General features: G+C 33.7%; 2 protein-coding genes and 1 long non-coding RNA gene across 5 annotated transcripts in view; 1 reads left to right on the top strand and 2 right to left on the bottom strand.

Annotated features, from left to right (window-relative positions):
* The window catches only part of LOC132700927 (molybdenum cofactor sulfurase 3), a 62,794-nt gene extending 54,113 nt beyond the window's left edge, over positions 1-8,681 (bottom strand). The window contains exons 1-2 of one of the 3 annotated variants that reach the window (XM_060668522.1): positions 8,501-8,681; positions 8,354-8,448 (exon numbers count right to left, since the gene is read on the bottom strand). In XM_060668522.1, the coding sequence (XP_060524505.1) occupies positions 8,354-8,426 (73 nt within the window). In that variant the 5' untranslated portion in view covers positions 8,427-8,448; positions 8,501-8,681. Of the gene's footprint in view, positions 1-8,353; positions 8,449-8,500 lie in introns of those variants that run through there. The other 2 variants (XM_060668521.1, XM_060668523.1) reach the window with 2 other exon arrangements.
* Positions 1-15,114, top strand: part of LOC132701219 (chaoptin-like) — a 701,991-nt gene extending 686,877 nt beyond the window's left edge. Inside the window, exon 14 of the mRNA XM_060668992.1 lies at positions 15,001-15,114. Within this exon, the coding sequence (XP_060524975.1) occupies positions 15,001-15,027 (27 nt within the window). The 3' untranslated portion in view covers positions 15,028-15,114. The remainder of the gene's footprint in view (positions 1-15,000) is intronic.
* Positions 10,427-10,999, bottom strand: LOC132701604 (uncharacterized). Its single transcript, XR_009618795.1, has 3 exons — positions 10,900-10,999; positions 10,651-10,817; positions 10,427-10,603 (listed from the first exon to the last, which is right to left on the bottom strand). It is a non-coding gene; the product is annotated as an uncharacterized LOC132701604 (long non-coding RNA).
* Positions 15,115-15,503: the final 389 nt, after the last annotated feature.

Raw genomic sequence — 15,503 nt, 5'->3', positions numbered from 1 at the left:
TCTCTTTATCTGCACCGCGCACTGCCACCGGTAATTACATTAAATTTAGTTAAAACCTTCACGAAAACTTGTTTGCTTGTTCTTTTAAATTTCGAAAAAACGATCAAATGTTAAATTGTGTGAACCTGTCAATTTAGTGACCACGTACGTATTTTGAATGCGGAGTCCCCCTGACGTATTACGTCGTTAATTAGGTGTTTTAAATTGATATTAAGTCGCCACGTAAGTGTATTTAAATAATCCTTTAAAAAAATTAAAACGCAGTGGGTACTGGCATGATTCCTCCGAAACTTTCCATCCAGGATATTATTATGTGATAAGTCTTACATATAATAGTCGCGTGTGGAAGGGTAATTGTCAGTAATAATATTTTTCAAACGTAAAACGACATTCGTTGTAATAGAGTCGATGTTTTATCATGGTTTCCAGCTTCTAAAAATGAAAGCACCGTGAAGGGAAAGGCAAGTTAGTGTTAAAAATGGATGGGCCAGACTTCGCAACGGGACTCCTTCTTTTCTATTACCTGATTGAAACCTTACTAGTCGGGGTCTTTGTCTTGGCGGAAACTTACAAACTTTTAATTTGTCGCAAAGGCGGCACGAGGATTATGACTCAGACGAAAGTGATAGAGAATATGCTATGAAAATAGTGCTGCAATAACAGATACCATATTATGATAACGCTATTTAATATATTGTCAGGTCAATAAACAATACGGGTGGCCAATATCGTGCACCTCTGCCAGCCAAATTAAGTTCCAATTTAGTGCCGATTGAACGCCAAAATGTTAACAACCGGAAGTTCCTAGTTTACAGTGGAAAATAAATTTAAAGTCACTACACTTTTTGAGAAGTTGGGATAAATTAAATAGTTGTGACAATATGGGTTAAAAACCCGTTAGAAAAGAGAGACGAGAAAATGGAAGCCAACTGGTTACTTTCTTGACCTGAGTTACAGTGCCCTTGCCGTGGGAAAAACCCCGGGAAAGTATCCGTTTTCGGCCAAGATGTTGAGCAAATGTTGTTCCTCGAATTTCGGAACTAATTTAAAAATTAGTTTGAGGTTCGCACTTATACAGTGCTCGAATTTGTTAAATTATTGACTGTTAGGATGGTTTCCCAAACCCTACGAAGATACACAAAGGAAATTTGTGGTTGCGAATTTGCACTGTTACAAACAGTAACAATTTAACGTATTCGGACATCACCTGCTTCATTGATCTCACAAAGGCATTTGATCGTGTTCAACTTGAAGATGTAATACACTTATTGTATAACAGAAATATACCCATATATATTGTCCAGACGACAGAAAATATATACTTGAACAATAACATCCAAGTCCGTATTAATAACAAGTTAACTAAACCTATTCAGAGCAACAACGGTATCAGAGAGCGAGACTCTCTTAGTCCGTTGTTATTTAATATAATTATGGATGAAGTGATAAAAAAAGTTCGTTTGGATAGAGGGTACAGAATGGGTAATGATGAAGTGACAATTATCTGCTATGCAGACGATGCAATGATATGCGCAGAGAACGAAGACGATCTGCAGAGACTTTTAAACATCTTCAACCGCACAGGCAAGCAATTTAACATAACTATCTCAGCCCAAAAAACGAAATGTATGACCACATAAAAAGAGCTGCTCAGATGTAAACTGAAAGTGGACGGGCAAGTAATTCAACAAGAGATGGAGTTTAAATATCTGGGTATTGACATTACCAGTTATGGAAATGTGGAGGACGAAGTGAGGCAACAGGTAGCAAAAGCCAATAAAGTGGCAGGCTGCTTAAACGATGTAATTTGGCGAAACAAACATCTGAAAAAACATACAAAAGTACGAGTCTACAAAAGAATGATCAGACCGATCATGACACGGCAAAAACAAGATCAGATACCGCAAAAACTAGACGACTATTGGAGACTACGGAAGTGAAGATTCTCCGCCGCATCTCAGGAAAAACACTGCTAGACAGAGAAAGAAACGAAAACATCAGGCAATTGTGCGGAGTGGACAACGTGAACGACTGGGTGCTCCAAAGAAAAAGACAGTGGAATGACCATATTAACCGTATGCAAGATGGCAGACTAGTAAAAATCGTTAGAGACAAATCACCAGACGGAAGACGGGGCGTGGGACGACCGAGAAAAAGATGGAACGATGATCTCAATCCAGGTTGAGAGGCGACCGATGAAGAAACAGGCCATAGGCCTACTATAGAAAAAAGAAGAAGAAAGACATCACCTGTCAGGTTCCGAATATTGAACAAACTACTTTTTAAACTACATATTCCGAGGCATCAGTAGTACTGCTGATTTGGAACAAATGATTTAATAAGTTACAGCCCTCCATAAGCGCTCCCTCTCTCAAAGAAGGTATGAGTATATTAGACAATAAAAATAGAATATTTATTTATTGTGTGTATGAGAACTGACAAGCTTGGTGAGTAGGTGTTTGCTCTGGCTCTAATATTTTAACTTTTAATTTTGAAATAAACTTTCGACTATTACAAATTGAATTAAAATTTGACGTTTTTCAATTACATTGGTCATACATAATGTACCAATACACCGTTGAGCAACGCTCGTGCCAAAACAAAACTTCTGATTGAAAATGCCTTTTACCAAGCTTGTTGCTATAAATTATTCAACTAGATATTCTGTTAAATTAATTATTGAACACTTTACGCTTGCTCCTGACAGTTATCAAAACATAAAATGAAAACTTCTCCGTTTTAGTCGTCTTTTACATTTTATGTTTGTATAATAAATATGTATAATAATATAACACCTATCGGTGATTCCTCAAGTGATCTGATAAAAATATATGTGATAGCTATAGCTATAGCTCTAACTAAATCATATTTTTCATGTATCATCCATATTGCTACAAAGAAATGGAATTGTCTTTACGTTATATTTTTCTTATTTGATCATACTAACACACGTCCGGTTTAGAAACTGATAAAATCAATCACCCCGGCTGATAATTATTCGTTATATATTTTAGTTAAAAACTTCATGAAAAAGTCTTTGCTTGTTCTTTTAAATTTCGCGAAAACAATCGAATGTTAGATTGTCTGGTGTTTTAATTTAGTCACCACCTACGTATGTTGAATGCAGCGTCACCCGTAACGTATTTCGTCGTCGCTTACGTGTTTTAAATGCAAGTGTGAATGCGCTTGTAATAAAAGAATATTTCTTCAGTATGCTTCTGAAAGGTCAAACGCACCGGCCGTTGACATGATGTCCCGAAACTTTACGTCTATCATAAGTTTATATGGTCAAGATCATACCTCATACAACATGACGGAAAATGCAGCGTGGCCCGGGTCATATTACGTTGCCATGTTTTAAATATTAACATTTTTGAAAGCTCAGATGACATTTCCAGCTTCTAATAATGAAAGCGCCGTGCAGTGCAAAAGAAGATAGCGTTAAAAATGTGCGGAGCATACTTCGCAATGGAGCTCTTTCTTTCTATTACGTGAAGCAAACTTTACTTGTCGGGGAACGATTGGTATACCCGACCAAACCTCTGTCTTTGTCATATTCTGTTACACTTACACTTTTAATTTGTCGCTAATGCCGGCCGACGATTACGACTCAGACGAAAGTGTTGGAGAATATAACTGTGTCTAAAGGTATGAAAGTAGTGCTCCAATAACAAATACGTATTCTATGTGACTAGATGAACAGGAAATCGAAAGATTTAAATAGTGACGAATCGAAAGTCGGTTGCATACTTGAAAATATCCGATGAGATGCAAAACAAATTTTCGGATTTACCTCCGAGTCCCGCTGTCATCCAGGATCCGGATATAAAAAATTGTTGGCCACGTTATACATCAAGAAATCAAGTGACTCCATTTTTTTTATAAATGGGTGATTCTGTTTTAACCGTATTCTTTTATGTATTGTATTTTTAATAATGAAATTTTTGTATTAAATAGATAATGCATCATACTTTTTATATAATATAATTAACATTAGTTTTAAAATCCTAAAAATTTGAAGTAAAAAAAGTAACAGAACGGAATAACTCTAATATGTTTTATTAGTTGCGCTTTCAAATTTCGTTTTTCCTAAAAAATCGAATGGGGTGCTCTTAAGAGCTCAGTTCACCGCTGGCAGCCAAGTTAAGGTGAACCCTTTTCTAGTTAAGATTCGATTTAACACCAATATGTTAAGGACCAGAAGCTCCTAATTTATGGCAGCAAATGTACCTATTTTTTTAATAACGGCAGCTACCCTACTGTATCTAAGCAGATGAGATAATTATAGCCTGCCAATAATTTTTTGTCGTCACACGTATGAGGCTCCAGACAGCTTCATACACAACTAAATTCCTGAGAACCACATTTCTCTTAAACTATTGTTGTAAAATATTTCATTTCTGTCTGCATTTGATTAGCTTTTTGCATTTGAAAATCTCTCCCGAAGATAGCTTTAATTTTAATGGCCTACTTCCGGAACCTTTCTTCAACATTCCTTAAACTGACTCTTAAGAAGGCAACTTCCAGCGTTTAAGGCGTGATCAGCGTAGATTAGGTAATTTTAATAACGAAAAAGTTTATGTTTTTTCTAAAAATGTCTAGCTATGCTGTGCTTTTAATCAACATTTTCGTATCAAAATAGTTGCTGAAAAATTTTCTGAGAAGCCTCGCATTTTTGTACTTATTATTTGAGAGATCGCTTATATCAGCAATTCATGTTTCAAACAGTTAAACTTACCGATCCGCTTGCAATCAGCCTCTCTCTCACTGCTAATGACGTTACGATAGAAAAGCCGAATCTTTCGAAGACGCACTGCTGATGACCTCACGAAATATCTATGAAAATCTTTGAATAAAGAGCTAGATTATTTGTTTAATTTAAATGCAAGTTCGAAATACAGGATCAAATTGTATCAACAAAACATATCCTACTCTCTTTCTCTTAAGTTTAAAACTACTAGATAAGATTTTGAAAATTCATAATAATAAACGTTTCCAGCGTTTGTTCAAACAATATCAAACAATATTTTATTCTGCTAAGGAAAACCCCTATTATAAACAAAACTTCCCTGTTAACTGTTTTTAGCATTTAATTCAATGACATTAGATTATTCTTTTATAACAACAGCCCATTAATGTTTTCTGCCCGAAGCGGATGACTACACCAGTCTTTCAGTGACACGGAAACATATAGACCTTAAATGAATGCATATCGACGTAACCGCTGGCGATGAGGCCATGAAGGCATATGGATGTTTACAGTAGGTCCCCCGAGTTACGTGTTAAAATTCGACGGGTTGTTTTTTTGCAATTTGTAAGTTGATACAATTATTGCAAAAACGCAGACACATTTCTATATACAACTTTTTATAATGTTGGTAATAACGTAACGGGCGGAAAAAAAAGTTAAATTCCCACAGTCTTTTGTATTGTCTAACTATTTTGACAAAATTATGTAAACTAGTAATTGTATCAGGCTTGTAATTTTAGGTTTTGCAAATTGTTCTATATATTTACTGCCCTCTGTCTATCTTGGAAATTTTTTCGATTCTGAAATATTGATTATTTTAGAAACTCGGAAGCATTGTTTAAATTCTTTAAATGTTAAAAAATGTCAAAAGTAGCAGGGAGAGAGGGAGAAAACATTTCTTCACAAATCAGACCAGAAACATCAGTCTTGGTTTAATACAAAACTGAAAAACGGAACTCTACGGGGAAGAAAGTGGAATTTATAGAATTGTTGTTTCCATTAAGAGCAAAGCAGATCTGGAGAAAATCGAAAACGTAAAGTACAACGGACACAAGGCGACAAAGCAAATTGCGCACACTTTTTTTAACCTAAAAATGCGGTGCGGCCACAGATTACAGAAAACAGAGAACCCATATTGTTAGTCGATGTTATGCTAAGTCCTAAGTATAAATTTTAGTCACTGATTGTATGTTTAAGGAATAGATGCGCCTAAGGTAACTAACCTAAACTAACGTGGAAGTTCCGGTCAATATCAGAAAATGTATGCTGTTTGGTGTGATTCTGTTGCCATAAGTAGGTGTAAATATTAGTTAGATCTTCCCTACATATCCTTTTATTTTTAAATTCACACTGATACTATGCTGATTGATATAATTGAGGTAAAGAATGTTCTTTAGAACGAGTTTACGATTCAAGTGCGCACTGAGACGGCAAAGACCGCAAAGAACAAATTATCTTTTGTTATCTTTTAATTTAAGGTAGAATGAACTAAATGTGTTACGAGAGGTAAACCGCAGTGAAGGATTTCCAATAGAATTCCGTGGAATTCCAATGGAATTTCCAAGCGGAATTTCGCGGAATTCCGATGGAATTACTTGATTGCGAAGACTTTCAGTGAAATTTGGAGAAAATTTTATGTCTCCTTTTTTTTCACACAATAATAAATACATTTTAAGATGAGAGCATACAGGAGGAAATTCTGTTTGATTCCTACGTCAAAGACCTCGCACCCCATGGCACCCATCCGCAAGCCTCAAACGTTGGTCAAGAATTATTGGACATCACCTGATGATGATGTTTCGCCAATCATCCTGTTGGCTTCTTCAGAGCTTAATTGGACCTTTCTCTTTGCCTGCTTATACATTGGTTTAGGGGGACGGAGCTAAAGGAGTGCCATGATGACTGATTTCCATATTGGTGACAGGGAAAGACCCGAGTCGCTCTTAAAATTGTTTAGTTGCTTATATATTTTTTCGTTGATAAAAAATTGATTATAGCCAAGAATTTTAGTTTTATCGAATACAATTTGATGCTCTGTTTTGTAATCGTATTCGGCCATTGCTAATGAGTTTATTTTTTGTAGTCTTACGGCCCTTTTATGTTCTTTGAGCCTAATTAATGTTTTTCGGCCGATCTCTCCAATGTATTCTTCGCCGCATATGCACGGAAACATTCCAGACCTGTTTTGACAAGAGAAAACCACTAGGCCTCCACACAAATATGTCCAGAGAGGAAATATATGGGGCAAAAATGGTAGATGTCAGTATTTGTTCGTGAGTTATACAATAACTATGTTGAAATATAATAACCACAGTAGTAAACAATTTCTTAGTGTTTTTATTTTTAAAATTATTTCTGTTTAAACATTTTTAGAAGAACTATATGAAAATCTTAAAATATACCACCACAAATGTACAATGGTACAATATACAAAAAAAAAGGTAATATTACATATTTTTGGAGGTGTTCTTCATTTAAGTATGTTAACGTAATATTGGATAGACATCTAAGGTGGTACATTCAAATAAAAAACGATTCTAATAGAGTTGTCACTTGTCCAAACTCACGTTACGTATGGAATTTTAGCATGGGAGAGCTCTCTGAAAGTGCGTAAAAGTATTAAATATCTTAAAAAATGGTGTGTTAAAATAATTTGTCCGTAAGACACAACGTTCTCAAAGAAAGTGAACTACAATTGTATTGCTTAAAGAGATTAATAAGGTCATAACACAAACAAAACAAAGACAATAATCGTGTGATATTTTGTACCCAGATTGTATATATCACATTTTTATTTGAAAATACACAACTCGTATTTTTAAAAGCTAAAATACAGGAATGTACAATAATTACTACAATAATAAAGACTGGTTTCACCCATAAATACTTACCGTGTTTATATAATTATAGATGCTGAATAAACACCCATCTCCCGATAATACTATACTTACATATGTTCGTCATAAGTAAAAAGTTTTTAAAGCCTCACTCAAGGAGTGGATATTTGCGAACGGTAGACAAGTATTTTATAATTTGATCAACCTCAATTACCTTTTTGTATAATATGCATTTTTTAATTTCATTTTGACTGTTGCGGTGATTATAAATAAACCATTTTAACTGCTTTAGCCAATTGTGTCTTGGGTTTTATAGCTATTATGTCAAATGCTGGCATTTTTATATCGTGTATAATTGTGCTTCTGGATTTGTTTTATTTATATCTAACTTTGACTGTTCTTACCAGAGTGCTGATAATTACACCGATTGTGTCGCCTGCTATAGCCTATTTATAATGATATATTGTTTTTTTAGTGAATATAATCAAGCATTGGATTATTTTCAGTTAATTTTTACACGTATATTTAATTTTTTGTCACTATTTACTAAATAAATATTATTACTAATATTAGTGTCCCTACTGGTATTGTATTTACTTCTTACATTTAACGAAAACAAATATTCTCCGCTGAGAAAATCTAATATTCGTACAAATAATCTAAGCAAACAGCGAATCATTTTGTATCTAAATGTAATCCCTTCGCATCGGCAGGAAGTTAGAGAGAAATTTCGGCTTATTTTAAGCGCCCTCCCAAATTTACATACCTTTAGAGCGGCAAAACTCGCGTGATATTTCATCCCGTTGTTTTGCTGAGTAAACATCCGCTTTCAGCTCCATTGCTTATCACTTACAAGCTAACCTTAAAGAAATGGTATAAAATCGTTAATCTATGTTCCGTATAACGCACTTACGATGCATGCAAGGCTACAAACAAGGCACTGAACCGAGCAACAAACTGCAATATGATGTTAAAAAAATAAATAAAAACCACTTGGTACATATTCATACGCATATAAATAGATAAGTCGCGTTTGCTTGATTTTATAACAAGCGCAAAGTAAATAACGCAGTAAAATAATAGCATTATCTTTGGTTACATCGGCAGGGAGCCGCACGCAAGTACAATTAATGAAAATAATTTACGTAATTGTTTAAGACAGGACCGTATTCCAATTATATTCCGATATACCTACTCAAATAATTAGCGTAGAATTCGATTATTTAGTAAAGAGTACGTCGACGTCATTGTTTTCTGCGCGAACGTGATTGCCTCTTTCTCTTTTGTCTCTCTCAGGCAGTGGTAAATTGCTCTACCAGTGTCTCAAGAAAATACATTAAGACGTTAATAAGATAAGCAATGCGATGTTTGTATTGATTTAAAAATAATAATAAAATATAAATAATGCCTCAGAATAAATCTATTCTTCTAGGCAGTAGAAATTTTGTCGTTAGCAATAAAGCGCAAATTATCGTTTTAAGCTTTTATTTATTTGTTTAGTAAATAATGCAATAATAAATAATGTAAATAAAAGATATTTTTTCACAAAGTCGTTAAAGCTCTAAAAAATTCGTATGTATTTTTATTCTTAATCTGATAAAACGGTACCCTGAATACTACTGCCGGTACTGTCAGAATCGACGTCACTTTCTTAGGAGGATCAGTATTTACTGCATACTTTCATCAATCGTATCGTTAAATATATTATCTCTTTGTATGAGTTTTTATTAGTGTCCCTTCACATGTTTGCATATTTCAGCAACTTAAGAGAATTTTTGGACTCGAAACCCAATTTTTATCCGAGGGCCATATTTTTTCTATAGGTTTCAATTCAGAATGGTAAGGTGGCAAGAGCAGAACTTTATGCCCGTGTATTTCTAATAACTCGTCCAGTTTGTACTTGATTAGGTATCTAAATTTATTTTCTTGAATTATCTCATAAATTTCAGGTTCGTTAATTTTTAATTCGTTGGTATATTGCTTTCTCTCAGCCACTCAACTAATTCAATTTTTCTGCTTGCACTAGGGACTTTCTTTTTTACGTTATGATACGCCGCATTGTCTATTATCGAAACTGATTTTGGAGGTCAATTAGGCAATAACTGTTAACTGTAACGTGGTAATCTGTTGATTCACTTCCTAAAACTAGATTAAACGTTGTATATTTGTTAAGACTTATTTAAATAGTCATATTTTTTAAATACAATTTCAACCCAGTAGCTTCATAATGAACAACCTTTTATTTAAAATAATACAGGAATCATGGGTAACTATTTTTGAATCACCCTAAATATCTATTCACTTGTGCTTCAAATTTAATTCTGTTTTGAAATAAAATGTACTCCAGCGTGTCCAAATTACATTAACAACATTAATGCGGGTAAGGGCCATAATAAAATCGGAAAATATAGGCTTTCTTTACAGATATAACCCATTGCCTGTTTTGAAAAATAACTATAAACTTTTCGTTAGTGTTGACACTTTTTTACTGTTTTCTCGTAAATATTCAATAAGAGGTATATTTTTCTTATCGGCTCGAGAAAACATCAATTCATTAGTTATAAATCCATCCGTATATATAATATTCCACCTCTTCGCCTATAAGTTTCGTGATTTCCTTCAAATATTTAATTCTTTTGAAGCGAATGTCATGGTCTATCATTACAAGTTTATCTTCTGTTTTTTACCACCTAAAAAATCAAAGTACTTGTATTTTTAGTTCTAATAATTCATTTTTTTTTAAAGACACCACAGAACAACAAGCCTATTAATAAATAACTTACTTACGTCTATTATCTTCTGCATAATAACTGAATATAAATATAAAATTTTAAATCCTTACGTTTTCAAATAGGTCGTCTCTTGTCGATAATATAAAAATCGTAAACGAATTTGCTTAAGGATTTCATTTGTCCTAGAGTGATATGTCCCAATTTCCTTGAAATCCTTGGCCTCTTTTCCCTGAACGTGCAAAAAGAAGTGCTTGCTCCCTCCATTTTCTACATAGTCTAGAATCCTAAAGTAGGTTGATTTAGATACCTTGTTACCAGCCAGAGTTCTTACTCTATGACAAAAATTTGTTGTAGCGGTATAGTTTTATGAACCCGTGAGTGGAATAGTTATACCTTCCTTTGCTTCCTTTTTCATAAATTGCGTGACATTGTTAACGACTTCTCGTCCTTGTCTTTAAAATATGCTATCTGCTTCAGATAAAAATATATCTTTAATGACTAAAATTAAACAAATAACGTTCAACACAATTTTTCCTTTAAAAAGGGCAAAATCGCCATTATTAAATAAAAACATATTTACCTCAAAATTTGTGTAATACTTCCGTAAGCTTTTAAAAACACTATCACAAGATCAACACTTTTACGCACTTCACAATTTGAAATTCGCGCCGACACTGAAGGGAAGAAAACAGCTATGCTCGAAGCTACGTAATTCAAGGTCGAAATCGGTTTACTGCGCCGCTTACGTCACTGTACACTATATTAAGAAATCAGACTCTAACATTAGCGATGGACAATAGAACGAGTCCATGTTAAAATGCAAAAATGTGTTTGGCGGCAATACTTAAATAGGTAAAAAGTTCCCATGAATGCAGGTCTGCAAATCAATTGTTTCCAAGATATAGCGTGTTAAAGTTTTTTTGAAATAATGTTTTTTAAATTAATACAAATATCTTCTGGCGGTTTTCAATAGAAATTTGGCAGCATTATTAGTAATGATAAGGGACTGATTTGGCACTTACTAAATAAAAGTTAAATAGTGGGGTTATGGGAAGGGTGGTCAACTTTGTAAAATTTATTGGGAAAAATGTACGCCACTGACTTTAATTTAATTTTCATATTTCCCTAAGATAGAGCGATTAAAACATTTACTTTTTCGACCCTGGAATTTTTCTCTTGTCTTGCTTCGTTTACAAGATAAAAGCTAAAGACCATTTGCTTGCCATATTTTTAAAAGTTTGACGTAATGACAACAACTTCTTTGTACTATTTTGTATTGGTTAAATTTAGTAAAAAAATCCTCAATTATTTAAAAATATATATAATCTGTATGGAAATACGCATCAAACTCAAATGCATTCTAGCTTTAAGTTCGATTTTTAGTGCTTTTAATTTTTTAATATGTTATTTTTATTTACCTAACCTGTTTCTTTGTATTGTCAACTGTATGTCTTCCTGCATATATGTCTGCTTAACTTAAATTTCAATATTTATTATTGTTTTTAATTAAGTGTCTATATATTATAATATTAATGAATCAAACCTACTGACTAATTGGGAATCTTGGTCATTGTCTGTCTGATTAGATCATCTTTTGGGTAAATGTAATAAATTGATAAATAAATGAATAAATAAATATATTATCCCATATCGATTTATCACAAAAATATTTTTCGGCATCCCAATAATATTTGCGAACAATTCGGCTAAAAGCAATTTAATATTTATTATACAAAAAAAATACAGAAACAGCGGATGCAGGTATCCAATCTTTTCCCACCCTTTTTTACGCTCCTGTTTCATTTTTAATTTGTTAGGGCCACATCAGCCCCGTATCACCAGAAACAATGCCACCATATTTCTAAGGAATCCGTGAGAAGATATTTCAATAAATTTTAGAACTTTATTTAAAAAAAAATTTAACACCCTGTATCTTGCAAACAACCTTTATTTATGGGAAGTTTTTTCATATAATGATCTGAGGAATCACTCATTTAAACATTACCTCTACGCGCTATATATACAGGATGTGTCAAAACAAAACAACGTTGGGTCAAAAGTCAACCATTAAGGAGATATCGGGCCCAAATATGGCAGAAGAATAAGGTCTTTATTTTTTATCTTAAAAACGAAAATAGACTACCCCTACCATTCTTGACCAAAATTAAAACAAAAATTATGCAGTTGTATTTTGTATAAACATTTATCAATTATTTTCTAAATAAATAAATATATAAAATATTATTTACTACTGCTATATTCTAAACATATTTTATTTAAACATTGAAACTTAAATAAAAATACAACAAATAAGAATACACCTAAGGCAAAACATCAATATAATTAATAGAGTGCTGAAAATGCCTGTCTCGAGCCCTAATATCCCGGGAATATGGCTCGATAATTTCTTACAAGATGTAATTATCCGATTTCTTAGGTCTTCGATAGTCTGTAGGTAGACTATTTTTTTAATAATGATAACAGTAATCGAAAGGATGTAAATCTGGGTTTCTATACGTACGATTTCAAAACATTAGCTCATTTAAGTTGAAATGTGCTGGGACATCATCATGCATGTAGATGCCTCTTTTAGTTAACAGGGATATTGTAGTAAAGGAAGTAATTCTTTTCGTAAAAAATGACAATAGGACTTGGGAGGTTCATCAGAAAAGAAAATTTTTGAGAAAAAAAAAAGGATCCTCAGTATTCATTCCTACGCTACGCTATGCTTTGGATATAACTATTGTTCTTTTAATATCTGAATCATGTAGCCTTTGCTGTGATGAGATCTGTGATTAGAATAAGTTTGAGTATAAAGATTACAAGCTACCAAGGAATTTGTGTTTGCTCGCCCGTACGTCAGCTGCATTTTTGCAATAGTATAATTCACGGTTATTATTATTCTGTTGGAAATCCAAATCACCCCTCACCAATAGAACTATCGAATAAGCACCATTAATAGTATATTATGCAACAAGTGCGGTAAACGGCATTTGACTCACGAGTTTATTTGACACGAGTGGAGCACAGCGGAGCGAATGTTTAATAAACGAGTAACTTAAAAAGTTTACCGAACGTGTTGCATACTATACTTTTTCTAATACCCTTAGTTTTTGGATACATTTTCGCAAAACAACACGAATACTTTCACCAACATGATCGTGGGAATTGACGAACATCAGAATTCAAGGCGTGGGAAATATCTCCCAAACCCTTGCGCTAATATCCCGCAAATGTCCGAAGTGGCTCGGATTCGTGGGAAACGAAACTGACGTGATAAAGTGACGCTTCCCGCACGCTAGATCGATGTGTAATTAAGCATTTTACAGACGGGAGTAGAAAAATATATTTTTTCTCTTCCCTTGAATAATATACTATTTTCTAAAAGTAACAGCGATTTCTAGCTCGATTTTTACAAATTATACCTCACGGACTCATTCGATAGACGAAACCTGCAACAAGATTTTTTTACGATCCTTTTCTTGCTGCTAAATTTATTGGCTTGAACGAAAATTGTTCTTTCTTTGGACTTTGACGTTCTTCTGACAGCTGTAGCTTCAGAAAAAAAATTATACAAATTTTGTTAGTCATGAGTGTGCAAATTATTGAAATCTTATTGAATTATATGGCCGCTTGTGTCAGTCACAGTCCACAAAATCTTAATTCACGGCGGAGATATAATTGACAGTTCTTGGGTATCCGAAGGGCAACTAAGTGAGAAGGCTCAGAAAGGCCATTATCCAGATCTTACATTTCATGTCAGGAAAACATCTTAGTGCGGGAAAGCAAATTGACAGAACATAAAAAGAGAGGAAGGCTCAGAAAAACATGGAACAAAACAATAGAGAAGATTGGGAGAAAAAAGGAAAAAATCTAGAATGCGGCAAAGCAAATCGCACTGGACAAAAAGAAATTCATATCCGTTTCAACTTAGTATTTAATCGACGTTGTATCGGTAGTTTTAAGTTCGTTTTGTTAGTTTGTTAAATACTTAGCGTCATTAGGATCTTGCGTTTTTCAAAATGGTTTATGCGCGATTATTGGAGCAAAAAGCTGAAGCTATCGCTGATTACATGAAGCAGTTAATGAAAGATATCCTGGAAACCCCAAAACTATTTTTTTACTATTGGCATTGTTAACAACAAAAAAGTTCCGGCTGAAAACTAGTTTCATAAGAGAAACAAGTTGAGATTATTGCTACAGTTGTCAACAATTCGTAGGATTCGACCGAAAATATCGCCGAGGAAAATGAAGTCTGTGCAACAACTGTACCTTATAAAACAAAAGTTTCCCTCCGAAAAATCAAGATTAGTACATCAGCTGTCAGAGGTTTTGTGAAATTATGTGTGAAACAATTATTCAGATTCTAGACTATGCCCCGCACGTATGTTTTAATGATGAATTGACATTTTATTTAAATCGAAAGAGAGAAAAAATGTAAAATATTGGTAGGAAGAAAATCCACATATTTTTGGAGATTATCATATAATATCCCCCAAAAAAGAAATTTTTGAGCAGGTTGACTTGGTAGTCATGTTGTTGGTCCAATTCTTATCGATTATAATCCTACTGGTGAGCGTTACCTTGATATGTTACGAAATAAAATTAATCCACAGATTCAAACAATTGTAACAAACAGCGAAATGAATTTCAAAGATTTTAATGCTACTTTTCCTAACAGGTGGATTGGAAGACGAGGGCCCAGTGAATGGCCAGCTCGTTCGCCAAACCTAACACCCCTGGGCTTTTTCCTTTGGGAATATATAAGAAGTAAAATTTATTTTACAAAACCTAATCCAGTTAGAGATCTGAAAGATTGAGTTCAAAATGATTGCAGAGTGATTCCCCCAGAAGGTTTGCATAATGTTAGGAAGGAGTTTATTGACAGATTTTATTATTGCTAAAATGCACAAGGTTCTAATTTCGAAAATTTAATAAAATAGTTGATAAAATGATGATTCTATTTGTTTTTTAATTTAAGCTATGGTTGAATAAAAGAAAAGTAATAAAAGATTTGCAAGCATTCATTTGACTGTCTTGCAAAAACTGACGAATCAAATGTATTCAGAATTGATATGCTATGCGAATAGAACTTGAGAGGACCTTTAAAAAGGGCCCTGCTGCCAAGCAACAAGAAATCTAGGTCCCGGTATAAACTAAAATCTTGAAAAAGCGAATATCACA

Source organism: Cylas formicarius, unplaced genomic scaffold, assembly GCF_029955315.1.
Source record: "Cylas formicarius isolate icCylForm1 unplaced genomic scaffold, icCylForm1.1 PGA_scaffold_4__25_contigs__length_36172078, whole genome shotgun sequence".
Lineage (NCBI taxonomy): Eukaryota > Metazoa > Arthropoda > Insecta > Coleoptera > Brentidae > Cylas > Cylas formicarius.
Note: the sequence above shows the minus strand (reverse complement) of the source record. Positions and strands in the feature narration are given on the sequence as shown.